This window comes from Trachymyrmex cornetzi, unplaced genomic scaffold, assembly GCF_001594075.2.
Source record: "Trachymyrmex cornetzi isolate Tcor2-1 unplaced genomic scaffold, Tcor1.1 scaffold88, whole genome shotgun sequence".
NCBI classification, from domain to species: domain Eukaryota; kingdom Metazoa; phylum Arthropoda; class Insecta; order Hymenoptera; family Formicidae; genus Trachymyrmex; species Trachymyrmex cornetzi.
In genome coordinates, this window is record NW_017300223.1 from 560052 (window position 1) to 578441 (window position 18390).

General features: G+C 36.3%; 2 protein-coding genes across 4 annotated transcripts; both read right to left on the bottom strand.

Annotated features, from left to right (window-relative positions):
* Positions 1 to 48: 48 nt before the first annotated feature.
* LOC108769240 (methylglutaconyl-CoA hydratase, mitochondrial) lies at positions 49 to 2780 on the bottom strand. Of its 2 annotated transcripts, none has more exons than XM_018520112.1 (3): positions 2331 to 2780; positions 1346 to 2141; positions 49 to 308 (listed from the first exon to the last, which is right to left on the bottom strand). In XM_018520112.1, the coding sequence occupies exons 2-3, from the start codon at positions 2092 to 2094 to the stop codon at positions 149 to 151; spliced, it is 909 nt and encodes a 302-aa protein (XP_018375614.1). In that variant the 5' UTR covers positions 2095 to 2141; positions 2331 to 2780; the 3' UTR covers positions 49 to 148. The 2 variants fall into 2 exon arrangements, with proteins under 2 accessions (XP_018375614.1, XP_018375615.1); XM_018520113.1 differs by having other exon boundaries at positions 1346 to 2179.
* A 2799-nt stretch (positions 2781 to 5579) lies between these two features.
* On the bottom strand, positions 5580 to 17990 carry LOC108769289 (kinesin-related protein 4). Of its 2 annotated transcripts, none has more exons than XM_018520185.1 (7): positions 17820 to 17990; positions 15479 to 15792; positions 13774 to 14277; positions 8110 to 8381; positions 7588 to 7779; positions 7200 to 7487; positions 5580 to 6586 (listed from the first exon to the last, which is right to left on the bottom strand). In XM_018520185.1, exons 2-7 carry the CDS (start codon positions 15786 to 15788, stop codon positions 6440 to 6442), a joined length of 1713 nt encoding a protein of 570 aa, XP_018375687.1. In that variant the 5' UTR covers positions 15789 to 15792; positions 17820 to 17990; the 3' UTR covers positions 5580 to 6439. The 2 variants fall into 2 exon arrangements, with proteins under 2 accessions (XP_018375687.1, XP_018375688.1); XM_018520186.1 differs by lacking the exon at positions 17820 to 17990 and adding an exon at positions 17629 to 17798.
* Between the last annotated feature and the right edge of the window lie 400 nt (positions 17991 to 18390).

Genomic DNA, 18390 nt, shown 5'->3' on the forward strand with positions numbered 1-18390 from the left:
ATATATATATATATATAAAATTAATATATGTATATACATACATGTGCGTATCACTTAGCAGACGTTAATACGTATAATTAGCGATATAAAACGCATACAAAATGTTCTCCATTTATGAATCAAGTGCTTGTTATGGCACCGCGAATTTTTACGCTCCTTGGTAGATAGGAACGCGCTTCGCCGCGAAAGCGGCGAGTCCTTCGATTCTATCCTTCGTATTTACAAGCTTGCTGTAGCATTGTTCCTCGATCTCCATACCGTCTTCCTGAGAGACCTCCATACCTTTAGATATCGCTACTTTCGCCAATCTAAGTGACACATACAGCATAAGATTAAAAATTTTTATAAATAAATATTGTCAGTAAATGTGGAAATTATAAATAGAATACAAGTTTCAAACAAATACGTATACTCGCGCTCGATAAGCACAAGAAGATAAACGTACATGGTATGATGTGTATTATATAATACGTGAGTGATCGTATCAACGGTTCTGAGTAAGCAACTTTACGTTTAAATACCTGTTGCTTACAATAATAATAATTTACAGGTTGGCATTTTATATTATAAAAAAAATTTTTATTTGTTTTCTAATTATATTATTTTTTCTTTATTTTATTTTATTGTTCCTTTTATGTAATTAATATTTTCATTTTGTATTTTTATTTTACTTTATTTGTTCTCCTTATTTCTTTTTATAATTTATATTAATTTTGGAAATTCTTGTATTGGGTTAGAAAAAGTTTTTTTACAAGTTGATAAAAAAATCTTTCCTCATCAATATCTTCATTAAAAACGGCCAAAATTTAAATTTTAAAAAAGGGTTTTAAAGCCTAAAATCGCTACTTCCGAATGGTTACTATATTTTTTGAATTTATGTGAATTTGTAATTTTTATATAAGAATTTTTATATAAGAAAATTACGAGTTGAAAAAAATTAAAAATTTTCTTTTCACTTTGTTGGTCTATAACTTCCCCCAAAAATATTTGAGCAAATTTTTGACTATCTATCGTGAAAGCTTGAAACTTTCCCTACAAAATCGTTTTTTAAAAATGTTCCTACGATTTTTTGTTCCCGAGTTACTCGTAGATTAAGTAAAAAGGAACATTCTGACTTTATTGCTCGCAACTTAAAAATTATACGTTGATAATCATCGTATCGCAATTAAAAATACAGATTCTTAAAGCTGAAACGTTGCTCTATCAAGTGATGTAATCGCCAATTTTTAAAAAATAGAATATATGGATTGCTAAAAAAGTCTTTTATCAACTTGTAGAGGGACTTTTTTCTAACCCAATATTATACTGAATAATTATCAACAATTAATTAATATCAACGACTTACCTAACACCAATGGGGCCGTTGGGCAAAATTTCTCTCGCGATTGAAAGAGCCATTTGGTAAGCTGCATCGCCGACCTTATTTTGTGGAACTACTTCATTCACGAGACCGATTTGCAGCGCCTGCTCACCATCCAGAATCCGTGCAGTGTAGATCAATTCTTTAGCCTTGGCTGCTCCGATTATCCTCGGAAGTCTCTGCGTTCCGCCGGCGCCTGGGATTATGGCTAATTTAGTCTCGACGAGGCCCATCTTCGCTTCGGAAGAAGCTACCCTGATATCGGTGGCTAACGCGAGCTCCAATCCTCCACCCAATGCTGCACCATCGATGGCCGATATCACCGGCGTTGGCAGGGTCTCCACGTTGGTCATAAGCTCTCTCAGCGAGGACACGAATTGCAGCACTTCAGAATTGTCCATTTTAAATCTCTCTCGCAGGTCTGCCCCAGCGCAAAATACTTTTGGGACCAGGCTGCGTATTATCAGCACTCTCGGCTTGTTGTTTTGCCTAATAGAGGCCAGCGCTTCGTTCAACTGAGAAATTAGGGTCTTTCCGAAAGAGTTACGAGCGGCAGACCTGTTTAATCCTAATACAGCAATACCGTTGTCTTTGCCATCCAAGTAACTGACGATCACTTCTTTCGCCTCGTCCTTAGGACTTGGCATCGCGCTCGTAGCCAATGTCCTTGCGGTACAGGCGCAGAAATGATAAAGAGAGCTCGTAGCTCTGACGCTTGCCACTAACGAAACCATTTTGCAAGAAGCGAAAAGTTAAAATGTATTTTCTTGAAAATGTGTATCTGGAAAAAAAATTGCATCCTCGATAAGATATTTGTATCTTATCGAAATTGAATTATCTCTCTTTAATCTCTCATTCTGCATCATCTATTAAATTATATATATAAAATAGCTTACAATTTTTTACATAATATTTACATTATTTACATAGTAGTTAAGTGAATGTAATAATCTACCGAGAGTCTACTTACTTGAATGTGCAACTGACCGGTTTCTCGACTCTCGTACGGCGCCGTAGCACGTAGACGCGAAAAAATTATGACGTCGTTATCCTTGATCCTATTTCAGGATTACGATGCGGCAGCAACAGGAGCATCGAAGCGCGCGGGCGCGCACGCGGAATCGCACGTACATGCGTGTATGATCGTGCAGAATTTTGTTTTCGACCGCCGTGATATTTCAATTTCCGCAGACGGATCGTGGAGAAGTGCCGCAGCTCGTTCCGTTCTACGCCGCGGCTCTTTGGACTTTACGGACCTCGGTCACAGTCACAGCGGTTGTACGGACTACGGTATTGCAACAGCGGCGGTGACCAGAGGCACCAAAAGTGGTAGGGATGGACCGAGGAAAGAGATCAAGCGAGACGCGGCGCGGGGGACGAGCCGCGCGATAATCCCTCCACATCTGAGAACAACCGCGTCCAAGTCGCGGCCACGACTGTTTGCTCTTCACCGACGCAAAGCAAACAAAAGCAACATCAACATTTGCACGTGTCAGTGCCGGATCCATCGCGCGTGCGCAAAGTGCGCGTTCCCCGACAGAATGCCTAATTCGAATGAAAGAGGGTGCTACTTGATCCTCTCTGGCGTCTGGCGACTGGCGGTCGCTTTATTTTCGTTTCTTTTTTCTTCGCAGAAATGATTGATCCACATAGCAATTTAATTGGGCTTACAATTTTATATTTTTAGCGATCCCAAGGATTCGAGCTCAACACATTGCGGATACTTGCAATACATTTAGATATACGTCATGCGCACATTTCCTAGTAGCAATTTATTAGCTACCCAAATAATTTAACATTTCGTGCAAAAGTAAAGCAGGGTAATTTATTTGCTGATACTTGTTGTAATGTTGCCATGTTAATGGCAAAAGCATTTGCTAAATAAAATTTGACTTGCATAGTTGCCATAATTTTGTTAAATTTTTTATGATAAGCAAAATTGCTTCAATTTTGCAGAAATATTGCCATAATCTAATAGCGTTTTCGGCCCGGCTAGGTTTGCACCAACCCGGGTTGGATTAATGGCGTTTTGTACTCTCCTATTGGTAGAGCAGGTGATGTCAACCAATAGGAAAGATTAATCCAACCCAGGTTGGTGCAAACCCGATCGGACCGAAAACGCTATAACACTTTTACCACAATTGTTGCCGCAAAGTTACTGTAGTTACTCTACTACGGTTTGTGTGTTTCTTTACTTGCAATATTGCATCAAATGAGGACTCACCTTGTTGGCAAATTGCTTGCAACATTTTTAAGCAAATTTTCAACAAAATGCTGGCAAAAATAGTTGAACATTAGGAATATACAAGGTGTTTGGAAAACAATGATAAATCTTTCGCATAGGGGCAGAATGGACTAAACTGAGAAGATCCTTTACCATTTTGCAATTTTCGCGATAGTTAACAAAATATTAATTGCAAAATGTTGCCGAAAATCAATCTTCAATAATTGTTTACTCAAATACTATCAATTTTACAAAAAAATTGCAAGTGACGAAAATTGTTAATTTTCTTATCATAAAATTAACTCTACGAATTTTTTCAAAATTTTTTATCAACTTTTTAGTACTGCATTTTCTCATTTTTACAACATGAGAAAATACGCTATTAAAAAATTCTGAAAAAATTCTAAAAAAATTTTTAGAGCTCTATAAGAAGAAAATAAACAATTTTTGTCTCTTGCAGTTTTTCTGTAAAGTTGATAGTATTCGAGTAAAAAATTATTAAAAAGACCAATTTTCGGCAATTTTTAACAATTAATATCTTGTTAACTATTGCGAAAATTGCAAAATGGTAGAGGACTTTTCTTCTCAGTTTAGTTCATTCTACCCCTATGCGAAAGATTTATCATTATTTTCCAAACACCCTGTATGCAATGGATCACTACTATTTTTTTATATTGTGCTTAAGAATTGTTATGACTATCGCAGAGCAATAAATGTTCGTACGAAAGCAAGATATGTGTATAACATCAATATAAGAATAAGATCCATATATTTTTAACGGACCCAAATAACGCAAAAGCTAAGTTTATTTTTATTTACTTCTTAAGTAAAAAAGAGTTTTTTTTTGTAAATTATGTAAAAGGAAAATCTCTCTTGGAAAATCGTAAAGAGTGTTACTGTGACTATTCTTGTACGCAATTAATTCACAATCAGTATATATGTGGTATTTACTTGAGAGAGAGTCATTTAAAGCGCGGTTTTTATATATTGATATTATCGCGCGGTAATTTTTCGTTGTTACATTCGAAGAATACAATTGACGGAAATATAAATTCTCGGTGACAAATTAATTATGTAATGATACTAAACAAGACTATAATCGACCCATATAGCGAAACTATAGATAAATTACAAGCAGGGCCGCGAATCGTATCTACAGAATGTATCGCCGTAATACATTCTGAGAAAAACATTTGTATGTGTAAATCTGTTTATTTCTAGCAGCGACAACGCAGCCGCACTAACTTAACAGGAATTTTATTGATACGAAAGAAATTTCTTCTACTATTATAAGTAGAGTCGCGTATATTATTAGAAAAGAATTAGTGACCTTGAGTAAAGTAAAAAATAAGTCTATTTTTAACATTTAAACAAAGTCATGAATGCAGGAATAAAAATAATATCATCGCGATGTCAACACAAATAATAAATGCGTTTTTCGTATTGCAATATTTGCATGTAATGAGTGCAACCTTATTATAATGAGGACTGATGTGATGAAATTTCCCTTATAATGGAAGTTGAGAAATCTTCCATCGCGATGTAATGCATATCATTACATTGCTAATTTAATATGCGTTGACACATCGATAAACGCGCTTAATTTAAAGATTATTTGACTTTATTTATTTGTATACAAAGCACATATCTTACCTGAAACGCACGTATACTACAAAGTATTTCTTATTTTATGTATGTGTGTATATATAATTACAAATTAATTGAATATCTTTGTATTTTTAAATGCACGTTTAAAATATTCCCCACATAAATTTGCATAATCTATAATTAATATTAATATATACTGATATTAATAAATAATATTAAGTCACAGTAAAAATTAAATAACTTTAAATTAAGCATTATTAATGTATTAATATATCAAATCAGTAATGTAAACGATATACATTAATATTAATATATGTATATTAATTTAAAATTAATGTAAATGCAACGAAATTACGAAATCTTTTTTTACTTGCAAAGTAGTAGGGAACTAAAAAATCAAGGAATAAGAATTAACACATAAAGTAAACATACTTTTGGTATATAATATACATTCTCTGTATTCTAATATTCTGGCAATAAATTTCTGTTTACATTTATCTAAACAGAACGTCCTATCTCATATAATAGCTTGCATCTATGCTTGTGTGTGTTTCGATATTTAACCGCATTCCTAAAATACATAAATATATCAGACTTTCTGAAGATAAATTACAAACTATATGACAAATAAATAAATAAATAATAAATAAAGTACGGCCAAAATTTGTCCAACGTGAAACCTATATAATATAGGATATTCCTCTTCTGCCGCATTAATCATTTCTGAATCCTTTTAGAATCGATTTTTCCTTAACAAAAATATTCGAGAGAAATGTCGTTAATTTTTTTATCTTTAACATAAAACACGTAGAATCAATTAAAATACATTAATCGAATATAATTTTGTCATGTTTTTTACAGTTTATCAAAAGCTTCTTATTCTTAATTGTTACTTGAGAAATTATTGAGATGCCTCGATATTTTTCTCTTGAGGAAAAATTAATTCCATATTGACTGAGCGATCTGTCAAAAAAAGTAACGTAGTGCAAGTGGGACACCATGCATGCGTTTTCAACGTTACTTTCCCTCGCAAGTATGTAAAAAAAATGATGTATTAATATGATTAAGAAATCTGTCGAAGTCATATCGCGCAGCTTTCGCGACTCGGCAAATGTATACTCCGTAAAAGGCGACACGCATCACATTGCATTCGATCTTCAATGAGGATTCCTCGTGGATCAATTCTCACTTCGATTAGTGGTTACCGATGGTTTCAGTTGGACCAAGAAGCGGCAGGAGTATGTAGTTTAAGCTGCTGGTGAAACAGGCGGCGGTCGAAGCATTGACCTGGTGGCCGAGGAAAGTTTCTGCGACACCAAATGCGCGATATGCGACGATCTCTTCCACACAAACTCCCGCGTTCGGTCATGATCGTCTTGGCTTTCCACTCGAACCTGATTTTAAAAAAAAAAAGAAAGAAATAAGTATTCGGTTTATTGAACACAAACATGAATACAAACTAAGCTTTAAGCAAACGGAGTAGTCGCTATTTATTTCTGTTCTATAACTGTTTCATTATGTCAATCTTCGTTTCAAATCTGAGATAGAATTTCACGTCGAGTTGTAACACAATCGTAATATTGATATACATTAAATTAATAAATTACAAAAACAATATAATTTAGGAAAATTGAATTTCTCTCTTCAAAAAATATTTATCTGCTATTCGAAATACAGTGAGGGCAAAAAGTATTTATACAATTATTATAAATACATTCTAATATAAACCAAAGAGAGAGAAATTTCTATATTTTTAGATTTTTAATATATTCTATAAAAACTTCTTAAATTTGCATGAATAATTTAGTATTTAATTGTAACTTAGAACATCAATTATGTATTAATAAAAATAATCAATAAAATCAAGAGGAATCAAGAAAGAAGTTTTAAGGAATTTAGCCAGTATGATCGAACATATGACACAAAATCATCTGCTTATTGACTTGACATTCCAGTTCCGTGATATTCACGCGTTACTATAACTGTTTTTCTCCTCTGTCGACGTACCTGTTTAGGTTGCAAAACTCGAATAGAATGCAGCGTCGCCGCACCGCCGTGCACACGGAGGCTCAACTTGCCAGACATCTCGGCTGTAGTAGCGGTCGCGCTCCTCAGCTCTTTTTTCGCGGCCCTACCAAACTCTTTCTCGACCTTCAGCACCAGCGGTCCCAGGCTGAACTTGGTCTTAATTGTCGTGTGATCGCTCATTATATTCACCGATACGTCGCCCGTCCTCTGCAAGGAGGCCAATCCATATAGAGTGGCTCTCGCTTTTGGTTTGCTCTTAGACTTGGTCTAAAAATCACAAGAAAAAAAACTCATTGTATATACTTATTTTTGTTTATGTCGAACAATTGTTAAAGCTATCTAGATTCAAATCCAGATTTTTAATTACCTTGTTCTTGTTGCTGCTTTGATTTTTCGTCCTATTCTTCGTTCGTTTGCGATTCTTGTTAGGGTTCTTGTTGTTCTTATTGGTCGTACGTCTATTATTAGATCTCATTTCTGCAGGAGATTCCAATGAAATCGGTTCTTTTTCCGTTTTTTCGTTTGTTTGCGTTACAGATTCAATGGTCTGTGTGACTTTCTATAAATATATGGAGAGAGACATGATTTTTCAATAAACTTAATTTTTATTTTTAATAAAATTCCAAAATTCCATCAGTTATTTTATTCTTTTAAGTTTCTAAATAAAGTTTTGTGTGTGTGATATTTAATTAGATTCCTTAAAAATTGGTGAAATTTTTCATTTTTAGCAAACTATTAATGTCTCGATATTAACATTAAAATTCGATATTATAAATTCAGTATTATAATTTATATTGTTTTGCAATATAAATTAAATTTGAATCACACACACACACGCGCGCGCGCGCGCGCATGAGCATACATCGGAAAAAAATGCTCAGAATCATACCTCGATATTATTTTCATTGTCACTCTTTTCAGGGACAGCGGACGTGTCGATCGGCCTTGAGGCGCTCTTCTTGGTACCGTTCTTGGTGCCCTTTTTCTTAGTCTTGTTTTTGTTCTTCTTGGAGCTTGAATTTGAATTCGTTAATTTCACAGTCACCGGTTCATAATTGGCCCGCAGAATATTGTTGATCTTGTCGAGAATATTGTCGACCAATCGATTATATTTTGCTACATGCGTTGACACGTGACCACTCGAATCGGAGTCCATGGCACCTAGATCGTTGATAGAAATTGCATCAATCAATTTCTATACTTTTCCGGATATTCTTTGCGAAAGTTCATATGGAAATGCTATCTTTAACATTAGAACGGATATTTGCATTCTGAAATTATTCATATTGCTACACTTTATCACACATAAAGTATGTATTATTTTTTTATTTAAAATAATTAACTATTTTAAATCCTGCAAGTCTTTGACTAATTGGTGGTTATAATCAGATGACTCTCTCTGATTATGGATCAGTAAATTTTATATACATATTGTAACAGACGCTGCTGTTGTATGTGAATGTATTACGACCATTAATTTTATAATTAAAAAAATTTTGTGCTACACCATCACCGCTATCAGCCTAAGCATTATCACTTGGTAATCTTTACTCTTCTTCAAAAGCCATCAGTTTACAAATGGCGAACCCTAATCAAAATCGCCCGTTATGAATCCGAAGATCGAGGGATTCTATAAAAATGTCCGATTCGGGGTAAACAGAAAGGAAGAAAGAGTAGCTTTAGGAATGCGCCCCGATTGCGTCCTTGAGATCACTTTTCGTGAGGTCATTTCGTCTCGTCCGGGTCATCGACCAGGGTGGGACCGTGCCCGACGTTGCCTTCCGGAGCTCGGCGTACCGTCTCTGGGTTTTAATGAAGGGAAACGCATTCCTCTCCCCTCTGGTTACCTTGGAAGGAAGTCGGCGTTTGCTTGATCGAGGAGGAGCCTACTTATTTAAAGCGACGACACAATGTTAACGGTATATCGGAATCCTTCGGCGCGGCCAAACTGGTCCCCGATCTAGGCCATGACCTCCTTTTTCGCTATACCTCATAACTCACCTACAGACCTATCTAGCCGCACAGGTCCATCCAACTGCTGCCTACCTAAAAACTCTCCCCCGGTCGTTGCACCTCCTGCAGCACGTAAGCACGACTTTCTTTCGGACGTCACGACGCCGTGCCACGCCGCGATGAAAATCTCATGCCACGGGCAATATTATCAAGGCCGTCTACTTCTGGCACAGACGGAGGCATTGAATGTCGAGGTCTTGGTCGAAGCTCGATCGGAGCCTCTCAGCATTTATGTGTATACATATATGATAATAGCTTCTCTGTATTCTTGAGAATTTTGTTTCGTGTACTGTAGAAGAATCCTTTACGACGCGACTGACCCAAAATCAATTTTCTTCAAGAGGCACTTTATGCTTTCAAAACAAAAATAACTCAATAAAACGTTTGATTCAAATTTGATCTTTATAGACCAAATGCTCATTAAAACATTAATCAAAAATTTAGCAGAACCAAATATTGAATATATTATATGAGACAATATAATGATTTTTATTTAAATTTACTCTCTTTAGATAATAAACTCTTTAATTAGATACGAGAAGATACGAAATACTACATCTTCAAAAATGTGATTACTCAATATATTCATCATCTTGTTATATTTATTGGATAAAAGTAAATGGTATTTCTTACATGACCCATGATTATGATTTTGATCTTTATTTTTTATCTGGTTCTTTATTCTCTATATATATCTAGACCTTATTTTCCGATTCTTTTCATATTTATTTTTATGCATACTATTAATATTTTTTCAAGTAACTAATTTGACGTTAAATATTGAAGCAACAATAGTTTGCTGCAGTAATTGTTCAAAACAAAAGATATCAACTCTCATATCAAGAGCTTATTTTACTTTACATATTTGCAACAATTATTCAAACAACAATGTAATATTTCATCCATTGCAATCAAATATTCCAGAAAAGGACTCGACATATCATTAATTTAGTGTAAGACGTAAACAGATTATTGTCTTCAATCATCTCACCTTTGAGGAACGAAACAGGTCAGTCGGACCTACGTATGCATGTACGAAAGAATATGGAAGGAGATTAAGAGCGATCATATATTAAATCACGATTTAGGCATATATATGTCACGTGACAAATACCGAAGGACATCGGCTTCGTAACTTTGACTATGGGTCAGGGTCGCAGTCGGAGGCTCTTCCGATACATCGCTTACGCGTTCTCCGGGTCGGTGACCTCGTTTCTTTTTCGACCGGCTACTCCCGGTGAAAGCCGGGAAAAAATTTCAATGCGGTCACACCTTTGTTGGATTTAACTCGGCACTCATGTAGAAAGTTAATTGGATGTGGCGCGCGACGGTTAATTAAGAATCTCCGTTCATAAACTGATGGCGGCGATTTGTTTGATAAGCATCGAGTCGAACGGTTTTGTTCCTGTTACTTCCTTTTTAGTTTTACCCGAAGTTGAATTGAAGACTAAATACATACCGAAATGATATTTGCGATTGATGATAAACTCACATACAATACAAATGTCCAGAAATGTTTAAATTGTAAGCGCACAGTATCGTCTATGTAATAAGAACTAGTGAAAGATAGAAAAATTAAAGTAGACCTACTAAAGATATAGTCAATATATATATAGAACAAATTACAAAAGCAAACTATATATTGTAAAATAATCACAAAATAATCATAAAACAATCACAAAAGCAAATTATTTAAGATAGAATCTAGGAATAGATGATCTGCCAATGACAAAAAGAAAAGCGCTTTAAAATAAAATAAAAAAAGACATTTGCAGAGTATGCCATTGGATCAAATCTTTTCGTTTAGTTATCAACTACTTTTTTTATCAACTACTAGTTAGTTACTAACTACTAATTTTACTATCTACTTGGAGGGTATAAAGGTACGGGAGGGACGTACATTAAGGAACATGGATGAAGGACGAATGGAAGAATGTCGTGCTACTGTCCAGGTACACGTTGTTGCAGTCGATTGTCCAAAACCGTCCACCAAACACGCGATCATCTCTACTGGCAGAGAATACAGCTGAAGCGACAGTAGGTATGAGCAGCTATATGATGGTCGAGAAACGAGTGACAAGAAAAAAAGCGAGTAAGGTCGAATTGATACAAGATATCAGGAAAAGAGAAATGTGCCGCTATCTATCGAATGAATTTAAATAACCAGACGGGTTACTTCACGTCACGTCACGTCACAAGAAGACGGAGAACACGCCCTTTCCTCAGCCGGAGATCGAGATCGATAATAATTTCATCGAGAAAATATAAATTTCGATACGCGAAAGCAACTCTACGTTCATCCGCGACAGTCATTCGATTTTCCCCGCGTTTGTGGTATCGAAAGTTGATCTGAATCGAAATTATCCTAATCTCTCTTCAGTCTTGAGCGAAAGAGATTCGCGATTTGAAATTTGCCGAAGGAAGGAAAACAGAGAGAATTCATCCTCCTGGATCACGCGAATCGCGAGTGTATCTGGACACAAACGACTGATTCGATGCAACTGGACAATGGTGAATGAAATAAATAAAAGGTACACATAGCTTTGTAAAAATAATAAATTATTTGTATTTTGCAATCCAGAACGGACAATGTCTCTGTACAAGTCTTGGTCTAGAGTATAGAAACATCGTAAACAAACATATCTCTCGATTCGCGCGGAGCAATTGACATCGTCATTGACTGTGCTTAATCTGGCAAGTGATAGGCAACCATCACTTAATAGAAATGTAATATAAAATATAAATTTATGTATAATATAAAACAATTTTTAAGATAATATATATATATATATATATATTTACACTAAAGGACATTGATAGGAGGTTTGACTCACCTGCCAGATTAAACATCTTATTGCTAATTCGACAGAGCAGAGACAGGACGAGATCAATTTCTCGTTCTGCTTTTTTTTCTTAATGTGGACGATTTCGATGTCTCTTGATCCTATAAACGAGACTATATGATATTTCTAGATTTCTCTTTCCCTCTTTCTCTCTCATGCACGCGCATTCCCCATCCGTTCTCTTCCTTTCCAGTTTTCTCTCTTTCTTTTTTTATCACATTTTTTATCTCATTCGACTGATAGCAAGATGGATCATGAATGTTGGAAAAAGGAAGGAAACACGTGACGTGAGGTCACCAAACCAAAGGATTTCAATGCTACTCCATGCAACACGAGGATTTAGAAGATACTAAAAGGTACTAAAAGACGCAATCTAAAAAGTTTCTGAAAAAATCTAAACGCCTAAAAAATTAGCACGTATCTTAGACAAAATATATTCAAGAAATGAATTTAAAAGATCAGAGAGAAACCAAAGGACTATAAAGAGGCCAGACGTGTCAGTCTATGGTGCGATGCAACGTGAGATAGAACTTTAAATAGAGATATTCCCGTTAATAAATATAATAAATAACTAACGCTTGTAATAATTTAAAGTGAAATGATTGTTTAGTGTACAAAACTGAAATAGCAGAAAATTTCTGTTCGCGCGAAATTTGTTAGCGCTGACTTTTTGTTATTCAATAAATTATTGAGAAAAAAATTCCTCAATCCGATCGAGAAACTGTCACGTAGATATAATGTAAAAAATTCCTTTTCGTTCTTCTTTCTTTTTTTCATCACAAATTAAAAGATTTGTTGTGAATATTTACGTTAAAAGAAGGAATTGTATAAATTAAATTGCATAAATTAACAAAATTGAAGAAAAATAATATACACATGAATTACACAAATAAATATTGTAGATTTATTTACTAATAAAATAATCTCGATACTAGAAATTTATTAAATTTCTAAACACATAAATAATAATTTTTTCACAATGTTTAATTTAAATCGATTTGAAAAATTAAAATTAATATCAATTTACAATAAATATTAAAATTAATATTTATATTACTCATTGCTATGTGCAAAATATAAAAAGATAACAAAATATGTTTTAAATTTTAAAAAAGCAATATCAAAACGGGAGGCAAGATCAATCAGTACGTATAGTACTCTCTTGCATTTTTGTAGAGCTTCGTTTCATTCACAATTTTGTTCTTAAAAATCTCACAAAGGCGCGATCGTTACGTTTACAAGAGAAAACATGCTTTCGAAGGAGATATGCAAATGAAACGAAATGAATAAAATAAATTCCGTTTCACGAGCGAGCTTCGCGATCGGGCGTCATCCTAATAATCGACAAACTCGCAAGACTGACATGAAAACGTTCGATGGAATCGATCAGCTGACAGATCAACGATGTGTAACAACTTTTACGAAACTTCTAAGAAATTTCCGTAGAAATTTGCCAAAAGTCAAATGACTCGGCGGCAAAGACAACGCGTGAGGTCAAAGGATCACGTTGCATTTATCACCCGATTTTCACAGTAACTCGGTCTAAAGGCTCTTCAATGCGGAGATGGAAGAAGAAGAAGAAGAAGAAGAAGAAGAAGAGGGTGAAGAAGAGGAAGAGATTGACCGTACTATCGATTTGCCCGACTTGCGAGGGTGTTTGACGCTATGTTTCTTGGCCTTCTTGCCCTTGAACTCACGTGCATGCCTAGCGTCGGCGATGTCGGCGATATCATCCACGTCGTCGTCGTCATCATCATCGTCATCATCATCATCATCATCGTCATCGTCGTCGTCGTCATCATCGTCCGTGATGTCTAGATCTACATCGTCGTCGTCGTCATCATCGTCATCATCATCGTCCTCGTCGCTGGTCGGAGCAGCCGCTGCAACGCTGGGAACGGCCTGGATTGATACCGGGTTCGAGACGGACTCGGCACCTTCGAACGTCGTCTCGTGAATGTTGGATGCAGCCTGGTTCTCAGCAGCGTCACCCGCCTCATCCTCGTAGCTGCTGGCATCGTCCTCGGCCGTTTCACTTGACGCGGCATCCTCCGCAGCTTCCTCACTGGCCTGATTCAAATCAGCCGCCACGGCAAGCGGCACCTGCGGCGAATTGACGGGGGTGGGTGGAGGTGTCACGGCGGATGGAACAGCTGCCGGTGAAGCTTCATCCTCGTCGTCATCATCGTCGTCTTCCTCTCCTGTAAGTTGACAGAGGTACATTATAGATGAAAATATTTTTTTTTATTAACAGTGATATTAATAGGTCGAGCGAAAATAATATTCTTTATCGAGAACAATTTTCCGGAGTTAATAAAAAATGCAATAAGTGCTGAGAAAAAACGTACAACTTCATTAAAACATTGCAAAACTATACTACAAAGTGCACGGGTAACAATTAATTTTATTATCTCTTACAAGTTCACGCATTCGTGATTTTAACGTACTCTGCATAAGAGACAGCCGGGGAATCGAGAGAACTCAGATTATCTTTTGGTATTCAGGTCAATGCGAAGAAGTAGCGCGTAGAAATTTTTTTTCAGAACCGAGATCGCTGTCGATTTATGTTAATTTGGACGAGTCAAAGTACCCTGTACCGTTACTACGCGCGAGCATATGTGAGCAAGAAAGAGAGATTCTCAGGCAATACGATGCTTCGCGTTTACATAACGGTTTGTGTCAGTTTGCAAGATTTTCTATTGTTTGAGATTCGAAGAAAAGAAAGAATCGATTCATTGTTCAGCTCTCAGAAACAAGTTATTACAGTTTAGATGTGATTTATTGTTCAATACAGGAGAAATCAAACTGTTTATAAATACATTATTGAGACAACTAGATAATTGCATAGTCACCTAAAAGGTTGCAACATTTTTTTTAAATGGGTTTCGGAATGCAGCATACTCATCAAGCGATCGGTTCTTATTTGTTCATCCATGAATAAGAACCAATCGCTCGATGAGCAAGTTGTATTACGAAACCTATCGAAAAAAGTGTCGCTATCTTGACTATACATTTAGGAAAATTTTACCAAATATTTATTTAATATCAAGTTTTTGTTATTTTTTGTTATCTTCTTATATCTTCCGTTTTTTTATGTATATAAGAGCTTTGATAATTTATTTAGCAAAACTGCTATTTGAATTTTAAGTTTATGTAACGGTAGGCTTATTAATGAACATATTAATTAAGTAAGAAGTACTGCCAGATTAAGAGAATATCTATATTTACGAATCTTCAACTTCCCACTTTGAATTTACTTCGCTCGATATTTCTTTATCTTCAATTATTTAAGCCATAAATCTACTCTCTTTTCGAATGCATTCTTTACTTTTTTGTTAAGATCATTCAATTAGAAAAATATTGCGACTAGTATTGAAGAACAATGCAGTCGTGATTCCTCACCTCCAAGTATGTCTTCAATAAAACGCTCCAAATAATCGCCGTCATCATCGTCGTCGTCGTCGTCGTCGTCATCGTCGTCGTCATCATCATCGTCGTCATCATCATCGGTGATATCTATGTCGACGTCGTCGTCATCGTCGTCGTCGTCGTCATCATCATCGTCGGTGGCGGCTGGCGCCGCGGGCGCTTGCCTGCCGGTCGCGACAACATTCTGTGTCGACACCTTGCTGTCAGCAATCTTAGGCACCGGCGAGGCGAGTGCCCCTATCGCCAGACAGCACAGCAACGTCAGCACTGCTGCTAGTCTCATGGCTCTGCAAAAAAAAAGTAGACGAAGGAAACGGAATTACTTAACATTTTTAGCGAACAGAAGTTATTTATAAATGTTAAGTGAAAAATAAATAAGGAAAAGTACACTGGCAATGAGAGTCAAGCGCGGTAATTGTGGAGCGCAACAAAATTATCATTTATTAATCAATAAATAACAAACGTTTCGGCATCATTCCGAGTCATCACCAGTCGATACGTTACTTGTATATGTGACTATTGTCTCAAGCTTCACTTAAGTATGATCATCTTTTTCAACATTTAGAATTGAAAATAACGCAAAATAAAAATTGCACGATGGATTTTCGCGCAAATAAAATTTAAAAACTAGATATTTTCATTTACATTTTTATTTACACAAAAATCACTTCTATCCAGCTCTTAAATACCAGACAGCTGTTTTTAGAAACGATGATACTAGATGGAATTGATTAGATCCTATAATTTTCTCTTTTTTTTTTGTAATAATCCTTTTGTCTATTTATTAAATAAACGCAAAAAGTGCGATCGATCTGGGATATCCTATCGAGCCCAAACGTTACTCAAAGTAACCGAGAAATTGACAGGAGGACGTCGGCGATGATAATTCGCTCGTGTTACCCGTTATGGACGACACGTGCGACTCGTTAGAACGTTATTCTAGGCATGATAAGTGCAGGATACGGTAACCCGGGCTATATACAAGTTAACCGTAAGGAATCGTGTCTTTTTCTGCCAATAGAAGAGATACTTGACGTGCTCAGACCGGCGATCAATCGCGCGGCGGGTCGCCCGATCGCGGGATAGACAGTTCCCATAGTGGCTGAGTTCCATAAAGCGCATGATGCGCATGATGTGTCATTTTATCCTACAAATAAGGATAATACATTATGCTCTTTACGGAACGCAGCCAGTATCCCATAACATTCCTGTGCGTATGTTTTCAACTTTCGGAGCACGAGCACGCGAAACGTCGCGAGACGAGATTTTTACGAGCTGCATTACAATACACCGGATGTCTTGATTCTAAGGGAATAGTATTACGGATAGAATAACAACAGTAGTTGACGACATCTTCGTGTATCTTTTTACAATCATTTCACGATCAAATATGGAAAGAAGGATTGGAAGAAGGGAGAGATTGAAATAAGACGTAAGTGAAGAATATTATGATGCGCGTCGACAAAGAATACAAAGTTACGAACAATGCAGAAATCAATTCTTTACGAAATATTAACATAAAAGATTTATCTTATCGCGATTTATAAATGATCCTTTTTGCAAAAATTGTAAGACATTGACGTCGATAAAAATATATGTGAAGAGAATTTTTAAAAACTGTTACATAAAAGGATAATTGAACTGGAAGTTAAGTAAACGTTTCCCCTTTTTAACAAACTATTAATAATAAATTAATGGGAAATAAATGAATAAAAAATTATTAAGAAAATGGATCATAAATGCACCTTTAATTTCTATTAGAAATAAAAAAAATCTTTTTTCCTACAAATTCTTTAATTGAAAGTAGTATATAAATAATTTTTTCGTTATAATATTTTCAGTTTTAAAAAGAGTAATCGAATAATTTTCTATTACCTTTCATTAAAAAAGGTAAAAAAGCCTTACGTTAGCTTCATACAGACTTCGCGAGCCGATAGCAACTGCGTCGGTACCCGGAAGTAACCCTGCGACGAGTTGGGATCAGAAGAGACTCAACCGGATGAGGAACCAAGAACCAAGTTCACACGAATCCTTCGGACGCGAATACGTCACACGAAGAATACCGGCTAGCTCACTGTATTAGCGACGCACACAGTATCACTTAGCCCTCAGGGAAATGTTGCCTTCGATTAACTCGATCGAGCGGCGGAAGAACGAGGAAGAGGATGGGGCACCAACGCGGAGTCGGTCAAGGTCGTTCGAAGATCCAACTACCGGAAATTGTTCTCCATTCCGATTCAGTTCGACGACTTCTGAAGGGTGGTAAGCACTTTGTTCTCCACTTTGCTGTATCCAGTATCCCTTGGGAACTCACCTCTCTATCTTTCTTCCTCTCTCTTTGTCTCTACTCTCCTTTTCTACGTCTTCTCGAGGTAGACGATTAACGATCGACGATGACACGCGTATACGTCCCGGTTCTTCCACCGATCGATCCACCGAGCGGTCCGGTGAGAGTGTTAAAACAGACGAGGCGGTCACGATGCGATCCTTTTATACCGATCCGTACCTCCACCTCTTACGTACTCCTTCGTCGTCCTCCTTCTCGTCGTCGTCGTGTTCTTCCTGCGTTCATTCGCACCATACCTCACCTACCTACCTACCTTCTGTTTTCCACGTGGCTCGATCGAGCGTTTTCTCCCTTTCTGAGACATGCGTGAGCAAATTTATACACATAAGTATTTTACACTAGTCAAAATCATTATAAATCTTACAGTATCGCCATTCACCTATATAGCACCGAAAGTTTTCAGATATATCTCAAATATATTTCAACTGAAATGTGAAACATTTCATAAAAATTGCGATATACGTCTGCAACATTTCTGAGACAACTCTGGAATAGCAAAATGTCCGCGATTCTTGCACATGAAACCTTGTTGAAAAGT

Excerpts from the sequence above, each read along its gene's own strand:
- LOC108769240 (XM_018520112.1), bottom strand. The coding sequence starts at position 2,094 with ATGGTTTCGTTAGTGGCAAGCGTCAGAGCTACGAGCTCTCTTTATCAT. Across the intron at positions 309-1,345 it reads AACGGCCCCATTGGTGTTAG|ATTGGCGAAAGTAGCGATAT; the intron begins GTAAGTCGTTGA and ends TGTGTCACTTAG.
- LOC108769289 (XM_018520185.1), bottom strand. The coding sequence starts at position 15,788 with ATGAGACTAGCAGCAGTGCTGACGTTGCTGTGCTGTCTGGCGATAGGG. Across the intron at positions 14,278-15,478 it reads TATTGAAGACATACTTGGAG|GAGAGGAAGACGACGATGAT; the intron begins GTGAGGAATCAC and ends GTCAACTTACAG. Across the intron at positions 8,382-13,773 it reads CGCCGACGCTAGGCATGCAC|GTGCCATGGACTCCGATTCG; the intron begins GTGAGTTCAAGG and ends TCAACGATCTAG.